Genomic DNA, 23,558 nt, shown 5'->3' with positions numbered 1-23,558 from the left:
GGAGGTGTCGTGGGCCGATCAGTGAAACACAGAGGAAGGAGGGCTAATCCTAGCTTAGACTAATGTCTTTTTACCTTGTGAAAACATATTAGCTAAACAACCAATCATTGAACAGTGAGAAATTGCGATGGAAAATGTCCTCATTGGCTTTCAAAGTAGCTTTTGAAATTATTTAAATTACATTATTTTCACATGTTCACTACTGCCGCATTACTCAGTTTCTTAAAAAATAGAAAAAGTCTTAATGAAGCGTAATGAGATTGTGAAACTAAAGCATATGCAGTATGCAAGAGTTGCAGTCGTGTGTGTGAGATATCTGATGATCTGCTCCTAGGATCAACATGACTAAGAATCTACAAAGACATGAAGTGAGAATTAGTTTAACATTAGGATTTGTTGAAGTTTGAATTAGGTTAAAATTAGGATTATGTTCAGGTGTGTGTGTGTGTGTTATCTGATCCATGGTGATGTTTCAGCTCCTCCAGGTTGGACGGTCCTCTGGGAATTCAGCCAAACACATTTCCAAGAAATCTCTGCAATTTGGAAAAGAGGTTAGGTTAAAGCTAGGATTAGATAGTTAGAATTTGGTTGAAATTAGGATTATGTTATATGTGTGTGCGTTTATCTGATCATCTGCTCCTAGGATCACCATGACCTGGATGACTGAGAATCTACCAAGACCTGAAGTGAGAACTGGGTTAAAGCTACATCGAATCGTAACTTGCACTGTTTTCTTAAGGGCTGCACAGTGGCGTGGTGGTTAGCACTTTCACCTTGCAGCTAGAAGAAACCCGGTTGGCCTCCCAGCCTTCCTAGGATCTTTCTGCATGGAGATTGCATGTTCTCTCTGTGCATGCGTGGGTGTTCTCCAGGTTCTCCGGCTTCCTCCCGCAGTCCCAAAACGAGCTGAATTTAATTGGTCATTCTAAATTGACCGTAGGTGTGAATGCGGGTGTGACTGTTTGACTGTATATGTAGCGCTGTGATAGACTGGTGACCTGGATAGACTCCAGCCCCCACAACCCCAATGATAAAGCGGCGTATAGATGATGGATGTTTGTCTTAAGATGGCACTTAAATTCATTGCACAGAGTGCAACAATAAAGATACTGAACTGAATTTTATTTGTTGTGTCTATAAGGCAAGTTTCCTGTTTGTCACCTTTGGTGTTTAGTGGCTGTGCTGGAGTCAAGGAAGCTACTTGGTTTGGTTCACCATGCTGCAGCTTAGCCTCACCGCTACCTCACTGCAACGTTGGTCTCTTCACTGTTTCAGCTCGGCTTTGCCTTGCCGATGCCTCACCATTCAATACACGTTAGGCAGTAACCATTAAATGAATATACTACTTTGTTAACACACAGTGGGTCTACATGCTTCTGCATAACTCAGTTAATGTCTAAATTAACAGTATTCCTGCTCTCAGCTCCTGAATTTGTGTTGTTTACTATCGCCTCATTAATGCCATTTACTTGGTTCTACCAAAAAACAGCTTTGCAAATATTTTAAATGGAGGTTCCTTCAATAAATTTGTAAATATTCAAAGATAAACACAATGTGTTTTGGTAACATTGAATGTAAAGAGAGTTTTTCTTTCAGAAATAAAGTGGAGAAAGTCATTTACCTGCATGTCTCATTTCTTATTCTTATTGTTGATAACATTATGTTTAGATGAGGTATATTTTCTTAGCAAAAACACTGAATTTGAAAGTAATCACATTGTCTAACATGGCACTAAATTACACATTTTTAAGATCACTGCTGTCAACACTTCTTTTATGTCATTCAGTGTTATAGAATCAATCCTTTTAAAACTGAAAATGCAATTTACCAACAGTATATAATAAAGCATGGATTTTAACAAAGTTCAATTCAGTGGAATTCAATTTATTTGAAATGTATTACAATGGCTCAATATCATTTAAAAATAGTGAAGGGAAAACTGTAACATTTATGATTTCTTTTTTTATTTTAATCTTAGATAGTCTCTAAATCTCCACCAGCAGCTCCTGACCAGCCCAAGCTCTCAGACGAGGTGAAAACTCCCCAAAAACCTGTGACCTGGCAGGAAAATGGGAGAAACCTCGGGAAAGACAATTAAAAGAGAGATCCACTCTTCACGGACGGCTGGTTGTGATGCAGGGACTGAAGGTGGATAAATATTGTTGAATAAAATATTTGAAATAAATTGTAATATGAAGTCCAATTAGAAGAGTCTAATTCAGGCCACAGTTGTTCACATGTTCCTGTTAAAAAGAGAGAGAAGAAGAAGTTAGGATTAGTTAAAGTTTGAATTTGGTTAAAATTAGGATTATGTTCAAGTGTGTGTGTTTGTGCGTTATCTGATCCATGGTGATGTTTTATCTTCTCCACAGTGGGACGGTCTTCTGGGAATTCAGCCAAACACGTTTGCAAGGAATCTCTGCAATTAGAAGAGAGAGATTAGATTAATGGTAGAATGACATCTGTATCTGGATTAAGACCACAGTTACATACGGGTAGAATTTGGTAGTTTTTTTTTATTATGTTTAGGTTGTGTGTGTTTATTAAGTTTTAATTATATTAATTTTTTTTTTAAGAATTTAAGGTTAGATTTACATTAAGATTAGATTAAGTTTACGTGAAGATTAGAGTTAAGTTTACATTAAGGTTAAGTTTACACTAAGGTAAGAATTATATAAAAAAATATTAAATTATATTTTAAAAACTATAATTACATTTATAATTGACATAATAAAGTTAGCATTTGTTTAAATCTAGGATTAATTTAAAATGTGTATATGTGTTTGTGGGTTATCTGAGCCATGGATGTTGTTTTAGCTCCTCCAGGGTGGGACGGTCCTGTGGTAATTCCGCCAAACACATTTTTAAGAAATTGCTGCAATCTGAAGAGAAAGAAAGAAGAAAGTTATCCAACAGAACTACAACAGAACAATCTGCGGACAGGTCAGAGTATGGGAGTTGTTCTTACTTTTGGAGAGGCTTCCGTTGATTGTGAGTCCCTCTTTGAGGAAGATCTGAGTCTCAAATTGAGTTCTGTGCAGTGACTCAAACATGACCACTCCCAGCTGCCACACTGTTGTCGGGCCAGGAGAGTAGCGAGAATGGTTGTACCACTCTGGAGGGATGTGGTCACGAGTGCCTAAAAGATACAACATAATAAGACGGTGAGGTAGAGGCTTCGTTTGAAAGTTACTCATGAATAAATTTGTGAATGTTCTGCCAGACATCCTACCACAGAAGGCACGATATGATGATCTCCTCTTGAAGAAGCAGCTCAATCCAAAATCGATGAGACGAGCCCGCGGAACATCTGAACCTGTCTCAATCAGAACATTTTCCGTTTTGATGTCCCGGTGGAAAATCCCCTGACTCTGGAGATGTATTGCTGCATCTACCAGTTGTTTCATGATAATCTACAAGAAAGACAAAAGGGTTTTGGTGTGAGATTTTTCATGGCTGTGACTCTGAATGAACAGATATGATTAAAAGCTGACTATGTGTTGAACCTTAACACACAAACACATTTACAAAGATCTCAAGGATCTTCTAGCGAACTTACTTTGACCTCCTGCTCTTCAAGGCAACCTCCGTTGGCCTCGATGTGCGTGTGGAGGTCATGGGCCGGGATTGGTCTCTCCAGAACAAGAATAATTTCCTGCTGCAGATCGTACCAGTCCAGTAGAGATACTGAACCAGGCGAGCCACAGCCCAGTTTCTGCATCACCACCACCTCCACAGAAACCCACTTCCCGCTCTGGTCCTGAAACATCACAGCAAATAGAAAGATAAAGCAAAGAATCTTCACATAAAACTAGAATTCATCAGTATCACATTTAGAGGTGAGTGCAGCCGCTGGGGTTGTTCACTTACTTTTTGCTTGTAGGGGATTCTGTCTTTCTGGACACGTTTGATGGCGACCTACAAGATAGAAACAGGAATTTGTCAGCACTTCTTCATCACACTGTTTTTAATCTCAGAACGTATTTGATACATCAAGCTACAAAATCAGAAATATCTTCAAATTCTATCCTGTGAAAATGTTACAGCAAACTAGTAGTAGCTGAGCAGAAATGTTTCTAAAACTCTGATGATTTGAGATTGAATGATCCTATATAACTATAGGTGAGTACTTACCGGTAAGTTGTCCACTTTCCGGTAACCAGCAAACACAGCCCCGCATCCTCCTGCGCTGAACTGATCCTGCTGCTCGTATTTGGCCTCAAAAGCAGCTAAACAAACACACACAGATTTGTCTTTAGTGCAAGAACTTCAAAGATATCATCACACTCATGTATATCAATTATTCTTAAGTCAAACCCTTGAATGAAGAATAATCCCTAAAGACTAACCTCTGCGGGAGTCTGCGGAGTCTTCAGGCTCGTCTTCTGCTTCTTCCCGGATCACCTTCAGGGCTGGGCTGCACTTCCTCCTCTTGGCCCTTGGTCCTTCCTCGTCAGCGGCAGCCTTCCTCTTACGAGACATCTTCAGATCCCCCAAAGAGGTACTGCTGCTTTGGGAAGCAAAGCAGCAGCCTACCTCAAGCCTACCCCTGCCGGTTCCTGCTGAAGAAGATGCAGACTCCTGATCAGTTTTGGTCCTTTTCCTGGACTCATGATCAGGACTGGCCTTCCTCTTGGTCCCCTTCGTCTTGCATTCTACAAACAAGACAAATATAAAACACCATCAATTTTCAGTAGTTAGCTACTTAGACTATATGAACTCATCTGTTTTTATCAGCTGCACCTGAACAAAAAACTTTATCAGAAGAAAGGTTCCTAGTTTTAGCAGTTTTCACAGTTAGTATTATCTACAGTGGTTTAAAAAGCACCATTTAAAAAAAAAAAAAAACACTTAATCACTTCTTCTCTAAAGGTTTGATTAAAATACATTTCGTAAAATCAGAAGTCTATCTCTTGGTACTGACTAAATCCACTGCAATTCTAGCTGATAACTTATTTGAGTCATTAAAATAAATTGCAGGTTTTTACTTGGAAGTCTAACTTACCTTGAACTTCTCTGGTCATCGTGAAGTTTCCGGTTCGATGACTTGACACGATGCGACGGTTCTTCAGTGAGTTGCTCCTTAGTACCTGGCAAATCTGTCAGCCTGTCAGTAAATTCTGGGTATTTATAATCATGGACTGGCTGTGATGTCATAGAATGTCATTGAAGTGCCTTTTATGACATCATAGTGGACTATTTCAAAAAATGTAAATTAGTGTTTACATTCAAATTTAATGTATGATAGACTTGAAAATGTTCTATTGATGCACTGAAAAGTCACATCTTAAAAGATTCATAAAATAAAATCACACAGCTGTTAATTTCAGCTCCTTCTCAGTGACCTGACTGACTTTCCTTCCCATTAAAATGCCCTCAGGTTGTTCTTATGAAGCGTTTACATTGATCTAAAAGTCAAACTTAAAGCCCTGGCATTAGACACTGTATAACAAGTCTCACTGATCATTTCTAAACACCATAATATACAGTGCCAATGAAAATTATTCACCTGAATAAGACCTGCTCTGTAATGCTAGGTAGCTTGTTGTACTGTTTTGCTTCTAAACTTAGAACCAAAAATAAATGCATCCATTGACCAAAAGTGTTTCAACATTAAAAACTGTTGCACACTGTTGTATTTGTGATGACAGTTACTAACTTTATGAACAGCAAGTAGCTCACATTATGAGCTATCACTATATTAGCTAGAAACTAGCTCATGGAAGTTTTGAAAGCTTTGCTAATGCTAACATTTCTGGAAATTAACATTTTTATGACCTGTAAAAAACCACACAAAGATCAAATAAACTGAAATTCTCTGTTTTACATTTGTTTTTGTCGAGATATAGAGAGTCCCAAAGTGGAGTGCTTTAAAGCAGTGGTTCCCAACCTGGGGTCCGCACCCCCCAGGGGGGGCGCCAGAGATCTGAGGGGGGTCGCGAAGCTTTGTCTGCTCTGAGGCTGTGATGTTATAAAAAATAGATTTTTACATTCTGGGTAAAATCAGAGTAACAGACTCACTGTGTCATCACAAGTCTAGCTATAAAACATTTTTAAAACACATTTATTTGGTCTTTCTTCAGGTTGGCTCCTAGTTCATCCCGATTCATTAGTTTGTGTGCAGTTAGAAAATTACTGACGGAAACAGTGTCTGAAAAATGCGAAACGGGTGAAGATTCATCAGTACCTAAAAACTCTGGCTATACCTCGAGAGTTACCTTAAATTTGGTTTTATTAAAGGACAAGACAGAATTATGTGATTTGTGGTGAAATGCTCGCAAATGACAGCATGAAGCAAGCGAATTACGGCGACGTCAGGAAATAAAACATAGTTCGGTAAAGTCGGAAAGATATTCACAAGTTCGGACTTCCGTCATCAATAACTCATACGTTGACTAAACATAAACAATGCCTCTTTCCCATCGTTGTAAGGTAGACAATGTGGGGGCAGCTTATAGGGGGGGCTCCAAGCCAAACAGGTTGGGAACCACTGCTTTAAAGAATCGGGGTTAGTTATATATCTGTAAAAATCTGTCATTGTGACAGGGCTCAAATAAATGCTAATACATCTCAGACCTCAGCACAGTCCTGGACTAAATCTAAGCTAAACTGGCTAATGATTTAACTGACATGTTTTGGTTGCTTCGGGTTGCTTGCAGACAACTGTCAGTATATAATGATGCTGCACATTTCCATGTGTGATCTGGCTCTCCCATCACTGGTGCACATGAAAGCAAACCAGCTTGAAGTAGAGTCAGACGTGGCAGTTGTGTTCCTTATGCTCGCAATTTCCTGTTAAAATACTTGTTAACTGTTCTTGTGGACTCTTAACATGAGCAAATCTTAACTGAAGAGAATAAGGAAACATAATACACTTGACACATTAGTGTACTGTGTTGTTTTCTGATGTTAAATATTTAGCTTTAAATCTAAGTGTCTGGAAAAGGCTCTAGATTTGTATGAGTCCCAGTAGGGATTTAGAAAGATCTCCAAATGATTTGAGATAAATGAGTTAACCATGAAACATATTGACAAAGATCGGGCGTTTTGGAGTAAGATGTTCTTGATAGATCGAAGAGTTGATGTTTGGTCAAGTAAGACGGCTTTCTTACATTGAGTGTGTGTGCTAACAAGACACACTAGGTGGTGCTGTTTGTGATTGTAAGTGACTATCCTTTTGTAGCCTCCTCTTTGCCATTAGTCCTCCTTCCCTTTTCTTTCTTCTTCTTACACACACACACACACACACACACACACACACACACACACACACACACCCTCTGGCTCACTCCCTTATCGTTGTCTTCCACCCGGGTAGAAAAAAGAAGAGGGCTCTATGAAGCAGCCATTCCCTCCTGCATTTCTTTGCTCTCATCCCCGTAAAAGCATTTGTCGACAGCTTTGTTTTCTCTCACTTCATGTCACTCCTTCCATTCGAGGTTGCTCTCTTATTTCTCGTTTTCGGTATTTCTCTTCTGTTTTTGCCATGATCTCGTTGGGCCACAGTCCCTCAGACTCCTTCGTTCCTACTGATTTTACCCAATCACTTCCATCCAAACGTCTCCTCCGGGTTTCCCATCAGCCCACTGAAATTCCCTTCTACATATATTCCTGCATTCCCCATTTCCCTTTATTTTTTTCCCAGATTCTTCTCTCTCTTCCTACAGATTCACATTTTTTCAGCCTCTAGACTTTTACTGCATTATTCTCAAAAAAAAAGATGAGAAAACAAGTCCTCAACCATCATCTGACTGTCAAGTCTCACAGATGGAACCATAGTAACATGACAAATGACATGGGCGTCTGCTTTCTCTTTCCTCCCTTCCTCCCTGAGATGGAAACTAATCCTTCCAGGATTGTTTATTTCCCCGCAGACAGACGTTTGGGATTATCAGCAACAACAAAAAAACAAAACAAAAAACAAATCTGGGTTGTTTGGCAGACAGCTGCAGATTTCCAGCCTAATTGTTAGTGATGGGCTGTATTCACATGCTCTCCATTTATGACTTGACTATATATATACTATATATATTCTGTAATCAAATTCTTATTGGCTTGGTCTCTTCTTAATCACTACTATGACTGACTACAGATAGTGACTTTTGATACACTCAAACTCAGCCAGAAATGCTCCAATGAGAAAGTCCTGAAAAAGCAAATTATTGACATGAGCAAGTCAGGAAGTCACTGGAGGCATTTTAAGCAGCTACAGACCCCAAAATCAACTGTGCAAACGTTTCAGGGGTTTAGAGTTCTTGTATTTTTTTTTAAAATCACGACTTAACTGAAGTGTAGACTGTCACACTAGCTGCAGTTTAGCACTGTCTCCACTCATTTGAGTGTAGTAGCATACAATAAACTGTAAGTTTTACTTGTAGGCCGATTCTCCAATCTACTTCACATCACAGTAATAGGCACTAAGCTGGAGCACTGGCAGGGGCCTGTCCTGTGTATGCAAACCCAAAGCACATATGTGAAATAAAGAACACAATAAATAACTATCAAACTGAAGAGAGACAGGAAAAGGGTGAGTCGAGAGCCAGGGCACAAGTGACAAAATCATCAAAAAGAAGGAGCACAAGAAGCCTAAAAAATACCAAAGGCTAAGAGAGGAGCAGGAAGATGTGAAAAGTGAAGGTAACAGTGGTGTCAGGCTCTTACCTTCTGCTTCTGGTTAGCTGACAGCTCTCTCTTTCCCTCTCTGCTTCTCTCTCTCTCTCTCTCTGATGTGATTGTATGTCTTTAGTGGCTTTGATTGCAGAGGTGAGGACAGCTGCACAGGAGGACGGCTCACCTGTCACCAATCATCACCCTCCTCCTTTATATACTCGGCTCAGATCTTTATTCTTCACCAGACCGTTGACTCAGTAACCCTGTCAGTCAGTTCAGGCTGCTAGCTTTGCCTGACAGTTTGTTTAAGCTTTGTAGTAACTTGTGTCTGCTTTGCCTCCAGGTACCTTACAGGTCTCCTGCTTCTTCTGCTTGCTGCTCACGGATTTCTATGACTACACTCCAGCCTTTAAGCGTAGGCTCAGCCATTCTGGCCTCTCTGGACGCACCGCATGGACCACCTATCTGCCCCTGCCGCCTTCACCTTCCCCACACAGTGGTCAGCGCCTTACAGATTCTCACAGCTCCTATTAAGATCCCGACAACTGAATAGCTAGCCTAGTCTTTGGTCTATCATGAGCCAGATCGCGTCAGTGTTCCACAAACATCGTGCTCTGTCCCTGCCACCTCAACACCAATACGATTGCTCCATTGACCTTCTGCCTGGTGCCCCCTTCTAGCAGCTACCTATACAATCTTTTTAAACCCAAACAGACAGCCACAGAAGACTCACTAGTAGCAGCGATCATTCAGCCTTCTTCCACTCTGAATGGTGCATTTTTCTTTTTTGTAGACAATAAAGATGGGTCCTTCAGACCCTGTATTGACTGTGAGGTGGTGGGTCAAACAACATTGCTGTTAAGAATAAATATCATCTTCCATAAATTAGTTCTGCTTTTACCTCAGTTCACAGAGCCACAACCTTCACTAAACTTGATCTACGAAGTGCATACCACCTGGCAAGAATTAAGCAGGGAGACGAATGGAAGACTGACTTTAATACACCTCTCAGCCACTTCAAGTATTTAATGATGCCCTTTGGCTTGACAAATGGCCTTGCACTCTTCCTAAATCTCATTAATGATGACTGCACATGTGTCAGGTCTTGCAAAGACTCCTGGAGAAAAACAGTTCCATGCCTCGACTATTAGCTTCCTTGGTTCCATCATCACACGGGAAGATAAACATGGATCCAAGATCACTGCTATCAGAGGCTGGTCATGGCCTGAGAACAGGAGCAACTCCAATAATTCCTAGGTTTCAGAAACTTCTGCGGCTGGATTACCAAGAACTGAAGTGGGTGCTTCTGTAATAGGGTTGGAGGCTTTGCTGTCCTGGTGCTCACCCTCTGACAACAAGCAACTTCCCTGCATGTTCTTTTCCCAGAGACTCTCATTGCTAATTTGTTGGAGGGAGCTAAACAACAATTCATAGTCTGGACAGACCACAAAAATCTTTCTTACATCCAGATTGTAAAAAGACTCTCGTCAGGCAAGCTGGGCATTGTTCTTTGGTCATTTAACTTAATGCTAGCTTAACGTCCTGGTTCCAGAAATATTAAATCTCATGCCCTCTCCAGACAGTTCACCACAGAAGAACCACCAGCAGAAACTGAGCCCATCCTGCACTTCACCTGCTTCTTTGCCTCTCTTACTTTGGACATTGAGTCTGTTGTTCTTGATTCTGTCCACCGTCAGGTTCTGCAGCGGTCCTACTCCACCTGGCTAACGTACACTCCAGGAGTCACATGAACTGTAGGCTTCCTTGGTCAGCACTTTTGGTGGGCCAGCATGGATAAGGACTTGATAAGGAGTTTGTTGCAGCCTGCTCCTTCCGTGTCTTTAATAAGCCATCAAACCGGCCCACCTCTCACCTTCTTCAACCATTACCCATCCATAGATAACTGTGGTCCCACACCTCCCTGGATTTTGCCACTGGACTGCCACCTTCTGATGATAACAGTCATCCTAACTATCATTGAACGGACATATTGTTTGCTCGTACTCATATGAAGGCAACTATATTTATATACCTCGATTCAATTACACAGAAAGCATTACATATATTATTTTTACATATATTGCTAGGATTATATATGTAGCATAATTATAGTAGCAGTGCATTACAGATATAAGCCAACAATTCGTCCTAATTGACACCTTGTTCATGTTGGCATGGTTCTTTATTTATTCTGACCTCTTCTTACACAGTCTCTTGCCATCATGCACCAGTGTCTAGAAAAAAAAACATGAGGTTGTGCTGTGCGACAAGTGTAGCCGTGTTGCTCTGGTTTGCAGATATCTGCCTTGTGTCCAGGGAATCGCTGTCTCCCTCCACATACTGCCTTCGCTTCCCTTACAGAAACCCTCCAGTAGGAGTTGTACTGTCTGTGTAGTTGTCTGGGATGTACCTGTTGGATTCTGTATTTGCCGCATAAGTGCATGCAGCACAAGCCGTCATTATATGCACAGGGTTTTCTAGACTGCACTCAACTGCTTTCCCAGACACCCTCCACTGTCCTACCATGATCCCAAAAGGAGTTTCTACTATTCTTCTTTCCCAGCAATTCCGGTAATTTTAAATTTGTCGCTCGATGATGGGGCAGGAGTCTACATACAGTACTAGGATAATGGTGTTATCAGTGATTAGTGAACCTTTGACACAATGAGGGTCTTGATAAAGGATAATTGCATGGGTATGGACGTATAAAATTTGAATGCAGTGGAAAACTTGCGTCACCCACAAAGGGGTGTGGATTGACAATACCTGTGCCTGGCAGAGTAGTCGGTGCAGCAATGTGCACCGTTTCATTGATGAGTCTTGAACCAAAGCACTTCTTGAATATGGAACCAACACTTTAATTACTGTATGCTTCCATGTCCACCATTGTAGAGCGATACTGTGCATCATATGTAGCCATGACAACAATGTAATGGGTTTGTTTGTAATTGCGGTAGGAGTAAGTATACTGGGAAACAAACTAGCAGAATGTTGATCAATAATACTACAACTGGTGCCGGCAGAACAGCCTGAGGAGTGTAGTGATAAGCTGGTGTTTAAGTACTGCAGCTGACTAATTAGTGGAGTGATCTCGGCTGTGTATCAGGTGATTGTTCATGGCAGGAAGAAGATGGCTACGGCCAGACACAAGCATAGACACACAAAGACACACACACCACAGACAAATGAGGTACAAAAGGGAAAGGACAAAATAGTAGAAAAAGAAGAAGCAGGAACTCGAATAATAGCACTATGAACAATAGATCCAAAAATTACAATAACATTTATAAGAAAATCTTCTGATATAAATAAGTCTCTGATAGCCACTAAGTGTGCTCAATAGATACATACGTTGTCCTGATCAGGATTAAATGCGGTAGTTACCTGACCCTGGTATATCATTTAGAACAACTGCTAGAAATCAGAGCAATCAATCTAAGAGCACATTGATATCTCAAGGAAACAGACAGTTACAAAGAAATGCTGAAATATGAATACCTAGACACTGCTGAAAAGCCATTCCGGAGACCTTTTTCAGGTGTCCTTGTAAACCATTACTGTGAAAATACAAGAAGAAATGCTAGCAGCTGACATAGAAAAAATGCTGTCACACGTCTAAAAACCAGTTGAAACCTAGGCTGGACAAACCATGCAGCACAACCATTTCCATCAACTTGTACAGATTTGAGCTTTAACTGTTAGATAGAAGTATATACTGTACCTTACAGCATTAAATTGCATAAGGTTCTCTAAAGTAAGAGTGTCACAAAACTGACAACACACTGAACAACTGAGCAGTAATGACTGGAAGTTCTGGAGACAGACAACCATGAAAACCCTGGAAGACACTCATTCCTCTGTATGTTTTGGTATTTTGACAAACATGGACAGCAACCAGCAGCTTGTGGCATTTATATGCAAGGCAACTTCCCTGAAAAGGCAGAAAAGGAAGTAAATTTTAGTATGATGTTGGGACTGTATGGAAGTAACAAACGTCCACTTTGTAAAATGAAACTGACTTCAATTAAAGCTTTTCAATGGCGTTATGTCTTTGTCAGTGATACAGATTAATCTCCAATGTGAGTCTTTAATATCAAACAAATTGCAAATCTTTACATATTATACTCACTATATGATTTATCTGCCAAATTTCAACAGCAGCCAACTCAGTGCATTCCCAGTGTCATGCTCTAAATAATACCATGTCTCTGATCTGTGCTACTGCGGCAAATCTGATAATCCTGATGACACCGGCTCTTACTCCTTTAATATCTTTTCCTGCTACATATGGAGGTGTTGGGGAGTTAAACAGCACAAAGACCGGCTGCTCTAAAAAAGGAGCCATAAGGTTAAATCAGATAGCTGCCGTACTGGGCATGAGACAAAGAAAAGCAATCCTTCAGTCTCCGAGCGCTGCAGATAAAATGAATAAAGAATGGAGATAAAACTGGAAAGGAAATCGCCTAAAGCTCGGACGCACACTCAAGCATAAGCACATTACTCAGACTCACACAAGTATGTAGCTATGCTCGCGAAAGACACGCACACATAAATGTGACCACATATAAAACTCATTAATACATTCAGAAACACATACAAAAAGTTTACCCGTTTTCCACAACACGACACTCATCATCTCATGCCAGTTATTGCCAATTGCACAAACACAACTACATGTACAGAGAGAGAGCGGAGAGATTATTGATAGCGATAAGATGAGGCAATAAGGGAGGCTTTATGGGGCGCAGAGAAGAGACTTATCACAGTTGTGATGGTGTGCAAACTGTCATGTAAAGGCAGACACAAAGAAACCTACACACACATGTGTTGTCATGCTAGAGGTTTGTTCTCTGCTCACTCCTTCCTGAAGGGTGAGATGCTTTATCTCTGTCTGTATTCAGAGTCAGAGGTCACACTTTTCAGCAGGAAGGTACCATCATTGTGAGAGTGCTGTCAGTCATAAAGACAAGGTAGCAGGTAACCTGACATGTCAGACGTTAGCTTTGGACAGCAGCTTTGTCAAAGCTGAATGATCAGTGGTCCATCGATTGAAGATCACATCTTAACATTAACTCTGGGAGGGACAACAGAGGGGGGGAAAAAAAAGGTTGTTCATCTAATGGGCACTCATTGAAATACTTTGAAAATCAAAATTTCAACCTTAGAGTGTTATTGAAGGAGAAAAGACTTTGTAATTTTTGTGACATTTTTCAAAATTTTTAATTTTCATGATGAAATTCAAGGTCAGTGAAGTTACCATATATGGTTCCTTGCCCCTTAGCAGCAAAAAAACATTCCAATGAATGTATATATCATCACTTAGCACAACTACTCAACCATATAATACATGAGTTTCGTCAACTAACCATGCTTAGTTTTGACGTTTCGACAGCAAATATGGAAGCAAACTGAATCACAAGTCCATCTTTTTGCAACTTCGGAGACAAGAGAAAGTTTGATACTTTCCAGGCCTCTGCTGATTGATCAGCTGCCACAATGTAGTGTGATGTAACATAGAGTGATCTTTGCTGATTGGCTGGGTGAAAACCACATGCTTCTCCACCTCACTGAGCGGCAGGAGCTACACCAGATTTAATCTGTGTGGAAGTTACAAAATATGATCACTTGCCCCATGAAGGGCTAAAACAGGATAGGACATTGACCTGCTTCAAACTCAGAAGGCATTCATTCTGAATAACAAAGATGAGTTTTTAAGAAAAAATATTCACAATGCAAGTCTAAAAACAGTAGTTATAAAGCTGAGCTATACCATTATATCAATATAGTAGCATAAAGTATGAAAGATTAGAATAGACTCTGAGACAGACTGTAGACACCAAAGCTCTAAAACACAACACAACCCATCGCATGTATCACAAACTAGAACATCACAAAATGGCCTGAAGTCAAATCACACACACACACACACACACACACACACACACACACACACACACACACACACACACACACACACACACACACACACACACACACACACACACACACACACACACACACATACACAAACACACATTGTATAAAAGACAGCATGACGTGTCTGGGTGAAGGATTGAGCTACCACATGCAGGGAACATTTTGCTATGGTTTTATGGTGTCTGTTTCAAATATTAAGTCAGGTTTGTATAAATCTAGCTCAGTGTGTTAAGACAAAACACCACAGACTTGTATGTGACAACTTGAGAGTGAGACCATGTTGTTTCTTACTGACACAGTCTGATTACAGTCCACACTGACATTTTCAGTTGCTCTTCTGTTTTTTTCTAACATATTGCACTAATACACAAACATCATGACCAACAAATGCTGACCACAATATGTGACCATATTTATTACTCCGCCAAGGAACGTGGCAGAGTTATGTGACGATCTGTGTTGGTTTGTCTGTCTGTCTGTCTGTCTGTTAGCAACACTACTCAAAAACGGATTAACAGATTTGGCTGAAATTTTCAGGGAAGGTCAGAAATGAGACAATTACCAAGTGATTAGATTTTGGCCGTGATGCGGCTTATAGTCTGGATCCACAGATTTGTTGAAGATTTCTGTATCATTGCGAGATAGCGGTACGGTGTCACTGTAACTATGACTACAAGTGAACGCTACATCAGCTGCCTGCTGATGATCAAATGATTGCTATCTTACTACAAATGACTGCTATCTTACGAAACTGCGGATCAAATTTTTTTTTAAGAATTCATCCGTCAGAAATCATACAACAACTGAGCAGCCTTGGCAGAGTCCTGCGCTCTTTGAGTGCTTTTCTTGTTACTGATGTTATTCCCATAGATCTAAATGCAGATGTCATTTTACACACTGAGCAGTTGTTGTGACTAAAGCTTTTGTCACCTGTTCGCCCACGATGAACATTTCAGAGTCACTTAACTATTTTTTACTTCATCATGATACATAGTCAGAATCAATTGGGTCCACTAAGGGATTTTACACATGACTAAATAACACAGAACATTATTTGTTTCTGAATCCATATTAGATTTAACACATAATTTCTTGATAGGAGTGATTTCAGCTGATTATTTACTAATGACCCCAAGACTTCAGCAAGACTGGACAGTTTGGAAATTGGAGATTGTTTTAATTTCCAACAGCAGAATGATCAGCTTAAGGGATTTTAGGCTTCTATTCAGCTGATTAAAAATTGACATTTACATAATATTTACACCTCACATGATAAAAACACACACAAAACCCTATCATGTTTCTATCAAGCTGCCCTTGACAAAGACACTGAAAGCTTATCTACAGTCATGGAAAAATTATTAGACCACCCTTGTTTTGTTGTTCATTTTAATACCTAGTATAACTAAAGGAACATTTGTTTGGACAAATATAATAACATAAATAGCTCATAAGAGTTTAATTTAAGAGCTGATATCAGACATTTTCCATGGCTTTCTTGATAATAACCAAAATCACCTAAGTTCTTTGATCAATAGCTATGGCATTGTACTCCCAAAAACAGCTTTTATTCATTCCATGTTTTCTTTTCTGTCTGTTTTAGTCACATGATACACACAGGAGTTAGCACTTGATTGCATAACCTTTTTTTTTGTTTACAAGGGTGGACTAATAATTACAAGGGTGGACTGTATGTGTTTGTATTTGTTTGTAGATCAGTGCCTTCTATAATGACCATATGACTCATGCTTATGATTCATATGTGCACTTTCTGATTTTCTGCAGTGGAGGCTCAGCTATGTTTAGATAACCAAAGTGTCTCGGTTAAGGTTGGGGCAAAAAGTGGACATTTTTAAAGAGGGGGCTTGATTTAATGTTATAGCATTAAGTGATAAGATGACAGTTCTTTATTTTTTTTTAATTTGCAACTTGTAAAAGAACCAGAAAAGGTTAAACAACAAACATACTTTGACCAAGCAGTCAGTGTATCAGGAACCTTTGTTCACCTGCCAGTTCTTGAAGTTGGCTAATCAGGCAGTCAGCAGTGCCGCATAAAAGGATTTTCAGTTAATGTTTACATCAAAAATCAGAGTGAGGAAAAATGTGAGCAGTCCTGTGGATGGAAGCACCTTGTTGATAGGAGAGGCCAGAGGAGAATGGTCAGACTGCAAGGCTGCAATAACACAGATAATCAGCCTGTCTCGATCAACCTTGATTTCTACTGAGACTGCAGATGGTAGATCAGAATTTCCAGCTTGAATCCAAGGAGCCAATCTGCTTTGTGTCAACAACTGGGGCTGTTAGTGGCCTAATTGTGAGAAGAATGTTTCCTTGGACACTTTGGGCTATTTAATAACAGTATTCAGGGTTTAAAAAGTGTTGTTGCTGAGAATGTGAAACCCCTATGGACGCAGTTTACCATGTCTTTTCTTAAACTAGTCACAGTAACATGGCGATGGGTTGAGTGGGCTCAGTGACCTCACCATTCAGTAGATCTAAATTCAATTAGCTGTGGTAGAATGAGGATTCTACTGGAGCACGATCCAGGACCAAGAATTTCTCCCTTGAATTTCCCCAAGGGGATGAATAAAGTATCTATCTGTCACTATCACAACCTGTAAAAAACAACATTGTGTGTTATTTAATGGCCTCTGCTTTGACATTCTTTTATTTCCCAGTGAAGTTACTTGTAAATCGCATGTGAGCAAGAGAGAGAGAGAGAGAGAGAGACATTAATCACTCAGTTCAAGCAGTGACACCTGAAGTATGTGGAGAGCTGTGATAGCACCGAAACAATCAGAACAGATCCACTGACTGACATACAGAACATGTCACTTAGATTGGTTTCCACAGACCATTGGGAAGTGAAGCCACAGTCAACAATAACAGAGAGAGATAGAGCCATATATCATGCTTCTAAATGCCCCCCCGCTGAGTCTGAGTAATTATGTGATGGTTCTGATGAATGACTATAAATGAATAACAACTTGTCTGTGATGTCAGTTTGTTTAGTTTCATTTTATTTCATTTGCCACTCCCTAGGCATTGCCCAGTGTGCTTCAGACACTGTGGATTTGTTTAAAGCGTGTCGCTCGCAGGATCAGCAGTGTCTTTGTGTTTTGGGGCCTCTTGCTTTGCAAATGAAGCACTGGCAGCATGAACGTGCAGGTGACAAATCATCTGAAACAATGAGATGCAATCAGGTCAACAAGGAGCAGAATTTTAGAGAATGACTTCCAACAGCGTGTGAAATCCATGACATCAAGAATAGAGGCAGTTTGAGAGCATTATTAATATGCAATTCCTGCTAAAGTGCTCATTGAGGATCCTGTATGCCCTGCATATATTGTGTATTTGCATATAAATGTGAGTTTTACTAGCTTCATAAACTATGTGCTGCACATAGGAGGCTGCTTAAAGTACAATTACACATTTGTAGCTTTAGGATCACAGCTTTGGAATACAACCTCCTGGAGCTACACCGTAAAAATCCCTAAGAGCACAGGGCAATGTAAGGTTAGGGATAGATTTAGATCATTTGCTAAAGCAAAAGTATCATTACAGCAAAGGAAAATATTTAATTACAGGTAAATGTCCTGCTTAAAATATTCAACCCAAGTAAAAGTACATAGCAGCAAAATGTGCTGTATTGGTACCTCTGACTGATTTATTATTACATATGACATCATTAGATTATTAATAGTAAAACACCAGTGTGTCAGCAGCATGCTTCTTTTTAGCTGCTGCAGGTGAACTGCTCTGTATCCACTTTTATACATGGGGATAGCAGATAATCATTTCCTCTCCCATTAATCATGTCACATAATATGACATGATTTATAGCAGTGGAAAGAAGAAAGAACTATATTCTGATACATGAATCTGTTTTTGGCTCTCAAATCTGTGATTTTTGCTGGGGTATTGGATTATTTTAACTTCTATTGAAGTGAAAGCGTATGAGAAGTTTAGAGGGAAAAATCGCTATTTGATGGACTCACAGACATCTGAAATGTGAGCTGGAGGACATTGCATTCGTAAGAAGCCGCAGAGATAATGTAAAATTGCAATTCTGCAGTAGCACAGAATAAAACTGCAGACATATACCACGTGTTGCATTTGATAAAAATTACATTTTGATATTATATGAGTATGAATGGTCCATCTTTTTCAAGGCAACCTTTGTCCTCTAACAATTCTTTTCCATGTGGAGCTATGGTACAGATGTGCAGAGAGTAGACACAGCCCATAGGTCCAAAAGGTTCTGGTGCTCACGTGTCATTTTATGATCATGCAATTAGGCTGACTGGAAATCACAAATGTGCTCAGTTTAGTTTCAGCGCTCACAGGTTTCCTACCTTGTGTGACAGCGATCACAGGTGTATTGATTTTTAAGGTCCTGGAACAGGCCGGCATTCCCAGTGGCTACACCCTCCTCCAGAAAGCTCCAGCCAGATGGGCCGGCCATGCTGTAAGAATGTCTGACAGCCGACTGCCAAAACAGCTGCTGTATTGCGAACTGTTCCAGGGCAAGCGCACAGTTGGGGGACAGAAGAAGCGATTCAAGGACTGCCTCAAAGTGTCCCTCAAAGACCTGGACATCAACCGCAATACATGGAAATCGCTTACCTGGGACCGTCCAACTTGGCGAAGCAAAATCACGACAGGCGCCTGTGCATCAGAGAGCAGACGGACTGCAGAGACACAGAGCAAACATACCGCACTAAAGGCCAGAGAAACCTCTACCTCCACAGCAGCACCCACTCACACCTGTCCTACACGTGGACGAGCCTTCCAGGCCTGGACTGGCTTGTCCAGCCATCTTTGGACCCATAATCACTGATTTTCATATGGATGTTGAAGTCATCACCTTCTTCCATCACCAAGGGCGAACATCATTCATTTTTATTAGTTAAAATTTCTACTTTGGAGTCTGTATGTTGAAAATAGTCTTTCTAAACAACAACAATCATGTGCATGGTCAGGTGTGTGTGCATCGTTTACTTGGGGAACACATGGCACCAGGATGCACTATGGGAAGAAGACAAGCCGATGGAGGCAGTGTGATGCTTTGAGTAATGTTCTGCTAGGAAACCTTGGGTCCAGCCATCCATGTGGATGTAACTTTGACATGTACCACCTACCTAAGTATTGTTGCAGACCATATACACCCTTTCATGGAAACAGTATTCCCTGATGGCTGTGGCCTCTTCATTAGGGTAATGCTCCATGCCACAAAGCAGATTTTTAGCCATGCCACAACGTGCGATCTGATGACTTTCCCTTGTCAGAACAGTCTCCATATTTCCTCTTCCTATTGTGTCTTCTCCTACCTACCTCTTTCAGCTCCTTTCCATTTTATTCTTGTTTTTCATCTTGTCCTGTTGAGGTGGCTGGTTGCTGTGCACCAAATGCAGTGTCTGACTGCAGGCTACACAAATACACACTCGGCAGGAACACACACACACACGCACACATTCACAAACATCAAACAAACATGGCCAAATATCGTCAGCCAAAGCCATTTTACAGCTCCCTGCAGCTTAGTCAGGGTAAAGAGGAGAAAGACGTTTACGCTGGAGAGAGGATGATGGAGGGAGTGTGAGGTAATCTTAAAGACTCCAGACACTGCAGACTGCTGTTGGTCCAGCACCATGCGTTTTCTAAAAAAGAAGCAAAAAGCAAACACACAAATACATAAATCAAAAGCGTGTTTTTCTGACAGATGACAGGCGGTTGGCAGATTAGTTACAGGGACCAAACTGAGCAGAAAATTTGAGCAACGAAAAGTAGTAAAGTAACTGAAGATTCTTCTATTACATGTGTTTGACTATGAAAATAGTAAAAAAGTAAATAAATTCAATGTTTCTTTAAAGATTCTCCAAAAAAGGTGCATTTTTTTTCATTATTGTGGCAGAAGGCATCCCATATAAAAGCTTGGTTTTACTGTGTTGCTACTAGTGAAAACGTGTAGTTGAGGAGTGATGAATCCACATATGGAAATGTATAGGTATCATGTGATGGATAATGTATCCAACTAGAGGACACACACACGTTCTCGTTCTTCGTGATTATACACAGCTTTATTGCTTGGTGCTTCTGAACATCATTTTGATGTCTATGTTGTGTTCTGGGATGAACCTGTCTGTCTGTAACTCAGTGTTATATTGTATTGTTACATTTGTCTAGTATAGGTCGCTCAGTGTTTGTCAGTGCCTCAATGTTGTTTTGTTGTGTTATTTGAGGACAGGTCTCTCTTGAGAATGAGACCCAGTGTCTCAATGAGACTACTTGTATCAATAAAGGTTAAATAAAAATAAATAACAATGGTTTGAATGGTGGGCTGCACAGTGTCTCAGTGGATAGCACCGTCACCTCACGGCTTGTAGGATCTTTCTGTGTGGAGTTTGCATGTTCTCTCTGTGCATGTGTGGGTTTTCTCCAGGTACTCTGGCTTCCTCCCACCGTCCAAAAACATGCTCAGGTTAATTGGTAATTCTAAATTGTCTGTAGGTGTGACAGTGATTGTTTGTCTCTATATGTAGCCCTGTGATAGACTGGTGACCTGTCCAGGGTGTCCCCTACCTTCACCCTAAGTCAGCTGGGATAGACTCCAGTCCGACCCTAATGAGAAATAAGCGGAGTATATATAATGGATGGATGCATGTTTGAATGGCTGACTGTGCAGTACAAGAAAAGCAGTACAGAACTGTATCATCTGCATACACATGGGAAGAAAAATTTGTTATGATGGATGTGATGTTAGTGTTAGAAATTATGAAGAGGACATCATCCATAATTGAACTTTGTGGAACTTCTCTCTTCTATTAGAGTCTATTAAAGCCAGAAGACTTTGAAGCCCTGAGTGATATTGCCCTTTAAGGCACTTCCACATTGACTTCACTTTTCATCGCCGGTGGTTACATCCATTTTTTTTATCTATGATGTTTTTACAGCTTGTGTTTTACAACTCCAAGTTTATTAAACACATGAAACAGAACTGAAACACATTTTTATGTTAAGAAAATATAATTGGAGCAATCCAAAACTTTGTCCCCTATGCTTATTTGACTTCCTTACATGAAAGTTACATGAGAACATTGACATTACTGCAATACCTGGAGGTAAATATGAAGGGTTAACCAGCAGCAGATTGGTTTAGCTTCACAGTTAGCAGCTAACAGAGACAAATCCAACCTAGCAGCCCTTTTAAAGTTCAGCGATTAACAAGTTATATCTTATCGGAAACCAGTAAGTAGCTTTGATGTCTGGCACATAACCCTGGCTAAAATAACTGAACTGACCTACACTTAGTTTGGTACTCAAAGGTACCATATATATGTATATATGGTTCAAATTTGGGTATAAAAATTTAAATTCAGTTTGAATTCCTCACTCCTGTTCAAAACGGTGAAGCGTAGGGAACTCAGTGAGAAAGACCCAGTTAAAGCACTTCATGATGCTGGATGGTCTTTGAGACAAACAGGGGAAGGCAGAAAATGTTGTCAGTGTGATCAAGTACACCTTGGACTCGATTGCAGTCTGGCATTAACAAAATGAGCCAAGGAAGAGGCTGAACACGAAAGCTAACTGAAGCTGATGTCAGACCACAAGAAGACAAACACCTCACTCATAGCCACATGAGGGACAAAGGAAAGGAAGGAGAAGGATGGGAAAAGAGATGGCTGCCATTAAGCAGAGCTGGAGGTGGAGGGCATGGCATTCTCCTTAAGCTTACGGTACATCACTGGTCCTCTTTGCCATGCAGTTTGCAGCAATCAAAATTCCCAAACGACTGCTCCTGCTGCTGGAAGTCCTTTCATAGGGCAAGTAATCTGACTGAGGTCACAACCAGCGCATATCCTCCACTTTCAGATTTTTATCTCTAAAATGCTCTTGCGTGTGAGAACAGGTTCTCCGTCCTGTGGATTGATATTTCCAGGATCATTTAACATCAAGATAAGCATAGTTTGAAGATGTTCCTAGTGTAAAGATACATTTTAGCCCTAGTATGCTACACAGTTAGTTACTGCCATATTGTTCAAAACACACAATGCTAAAATAATCTTTATTCCATGTTGGGAGACAGGCTTGTCTGATTACTTTATGTACCAATCACAGAATACTTAGTGCTTGTTAGCCTGATATTATTTCTGATTCCTGCTGCTGACAGTTAAATCATTGATTTGCATTTTGATTTTAAAACTGTTCTTGTTTCTAGGTCATTTCTTGCATCTGATACTGATATGATCTAACACAATACCATTTAGTTCATTTATTTACTAATAGATTGCACATGTAACATCGGGGCAATTATCACAGTATGTTGAGGAAAATGCTTCGTGATTTAATAAAATGTCATCCTTATGTTGCCTACAGCTTAAAGAATATTTGAAAAGCTTTTTTCCCCCCTCAGTCAATACTGACATATTATGTTCATGTAACCTGCAGTCTGTGGCAAGATCTATACACACATTATTCATCACACCCAACGCATCTTGTGGTCCAGATCAAATATACTACTGTTATAAAATTATAATAATGTTATGATTAAATGCTATTTATGATTTCAAACCACTGTGTAACTGTGTGACTGTGAACCCCTACAAACCAATGTACTCAGTAAATTTCCGTGATTCACTTTGAATATGAAAATATAACAAGTTGGCTTTGCAAGCACTCATGGTAATGTAAGTTGTTTATGTGTCTGCATAAAAGCTAAACTATTTCCACATATTGTCAGTCACTAGTTCAGACTGTGCTCTGTTCGTGTTGATTTCTTGCCGCAAGTAAAACGTTTGCTTTGACTTGAGAGATGACTCTGAGTGCTCTTTTGAGCAAACAGTTTTCCTCTGAAGAATTTTTCTTCACATTTCATTCTAAACTTCTGGCACTACTTAGCGTCTTGTCAGGTTTCATTTATAACGCTGATCTTTTACAAACTTAAACCACATAGGTGGTTGAAGGACAAATCACAAAGGAGCTATTTCCTTTCCATTTTACGCATGTGTTTT

At 40.2% G+C, this 23,558-nt stretch overlaps 1 protein-coding gene across 1 annotated transcript; it reads right to left on the bottom strand.

Moving 5' to 3' along the window:
* Positions 1-2,790: 2,790 nt before the first annotated feature.
* Positions 2,791-5,024, bottom strand: LOC111582921 (serine/threonine-protein kinase pim-1-like). The gene is made up of 8 exons (XM_023291807.2): positions 5,006-5,024; positions 4,350-4,655; positions 4,135-4,229; positions 3,871-3,918; positions 3,560-3,760; positions 3,233-3,413; positions 2,969-3,139; positions 2,791-2,882 (listed from the first exon to the last, which is right to left on the bottom strand). The coding sequence occupies exons 1-8, from the start codon at positions 5,022-5,024 to the stop codon at positions 2,791-2,793; spliced, it is 1,113 nt and encodes a 370-aa protein (XP_023147575.2).
* Positions 5,025-23,558: the final 18,534 nt, after the last annotated feature.

Source organism: Amphiprion ocellaris, chromosome 19 (genome assembly GCF_022539595.1).
Source record: "Amphiprion ocellaris isolate individual 3 ecotype Okinawa chromosome 19, ASM2253959v1, whole genome shotgun sequence".
NCBI lineage: Eukaryota > Metazoa > Chordata > Actinopteri > Pomacentridae > Amphiprion > Amphiprion ocellaris.
This window is presented reverse-complemented; position numbering and strand designations above follow the sequence as displayed.

Coding starts and splice junctions, on each gene's coding strand:
- LOC111582921 (XM_023291807.2), bottom strand. Junction 3,919..4,134: donor GGAAAGTGGACAACTTACCG/GTAAGTACTCAC, acceptor TCTATCTTGTAG/GTCGCCATCAAACGTGTCCA. Junction 2,883..2,968: donor CAACGGAAGCCTCTCCAAAA/GTAAGAACAACT, acceptor CTTTCTCTTCAG/ATTGCAGCAATTTCTTAAAA.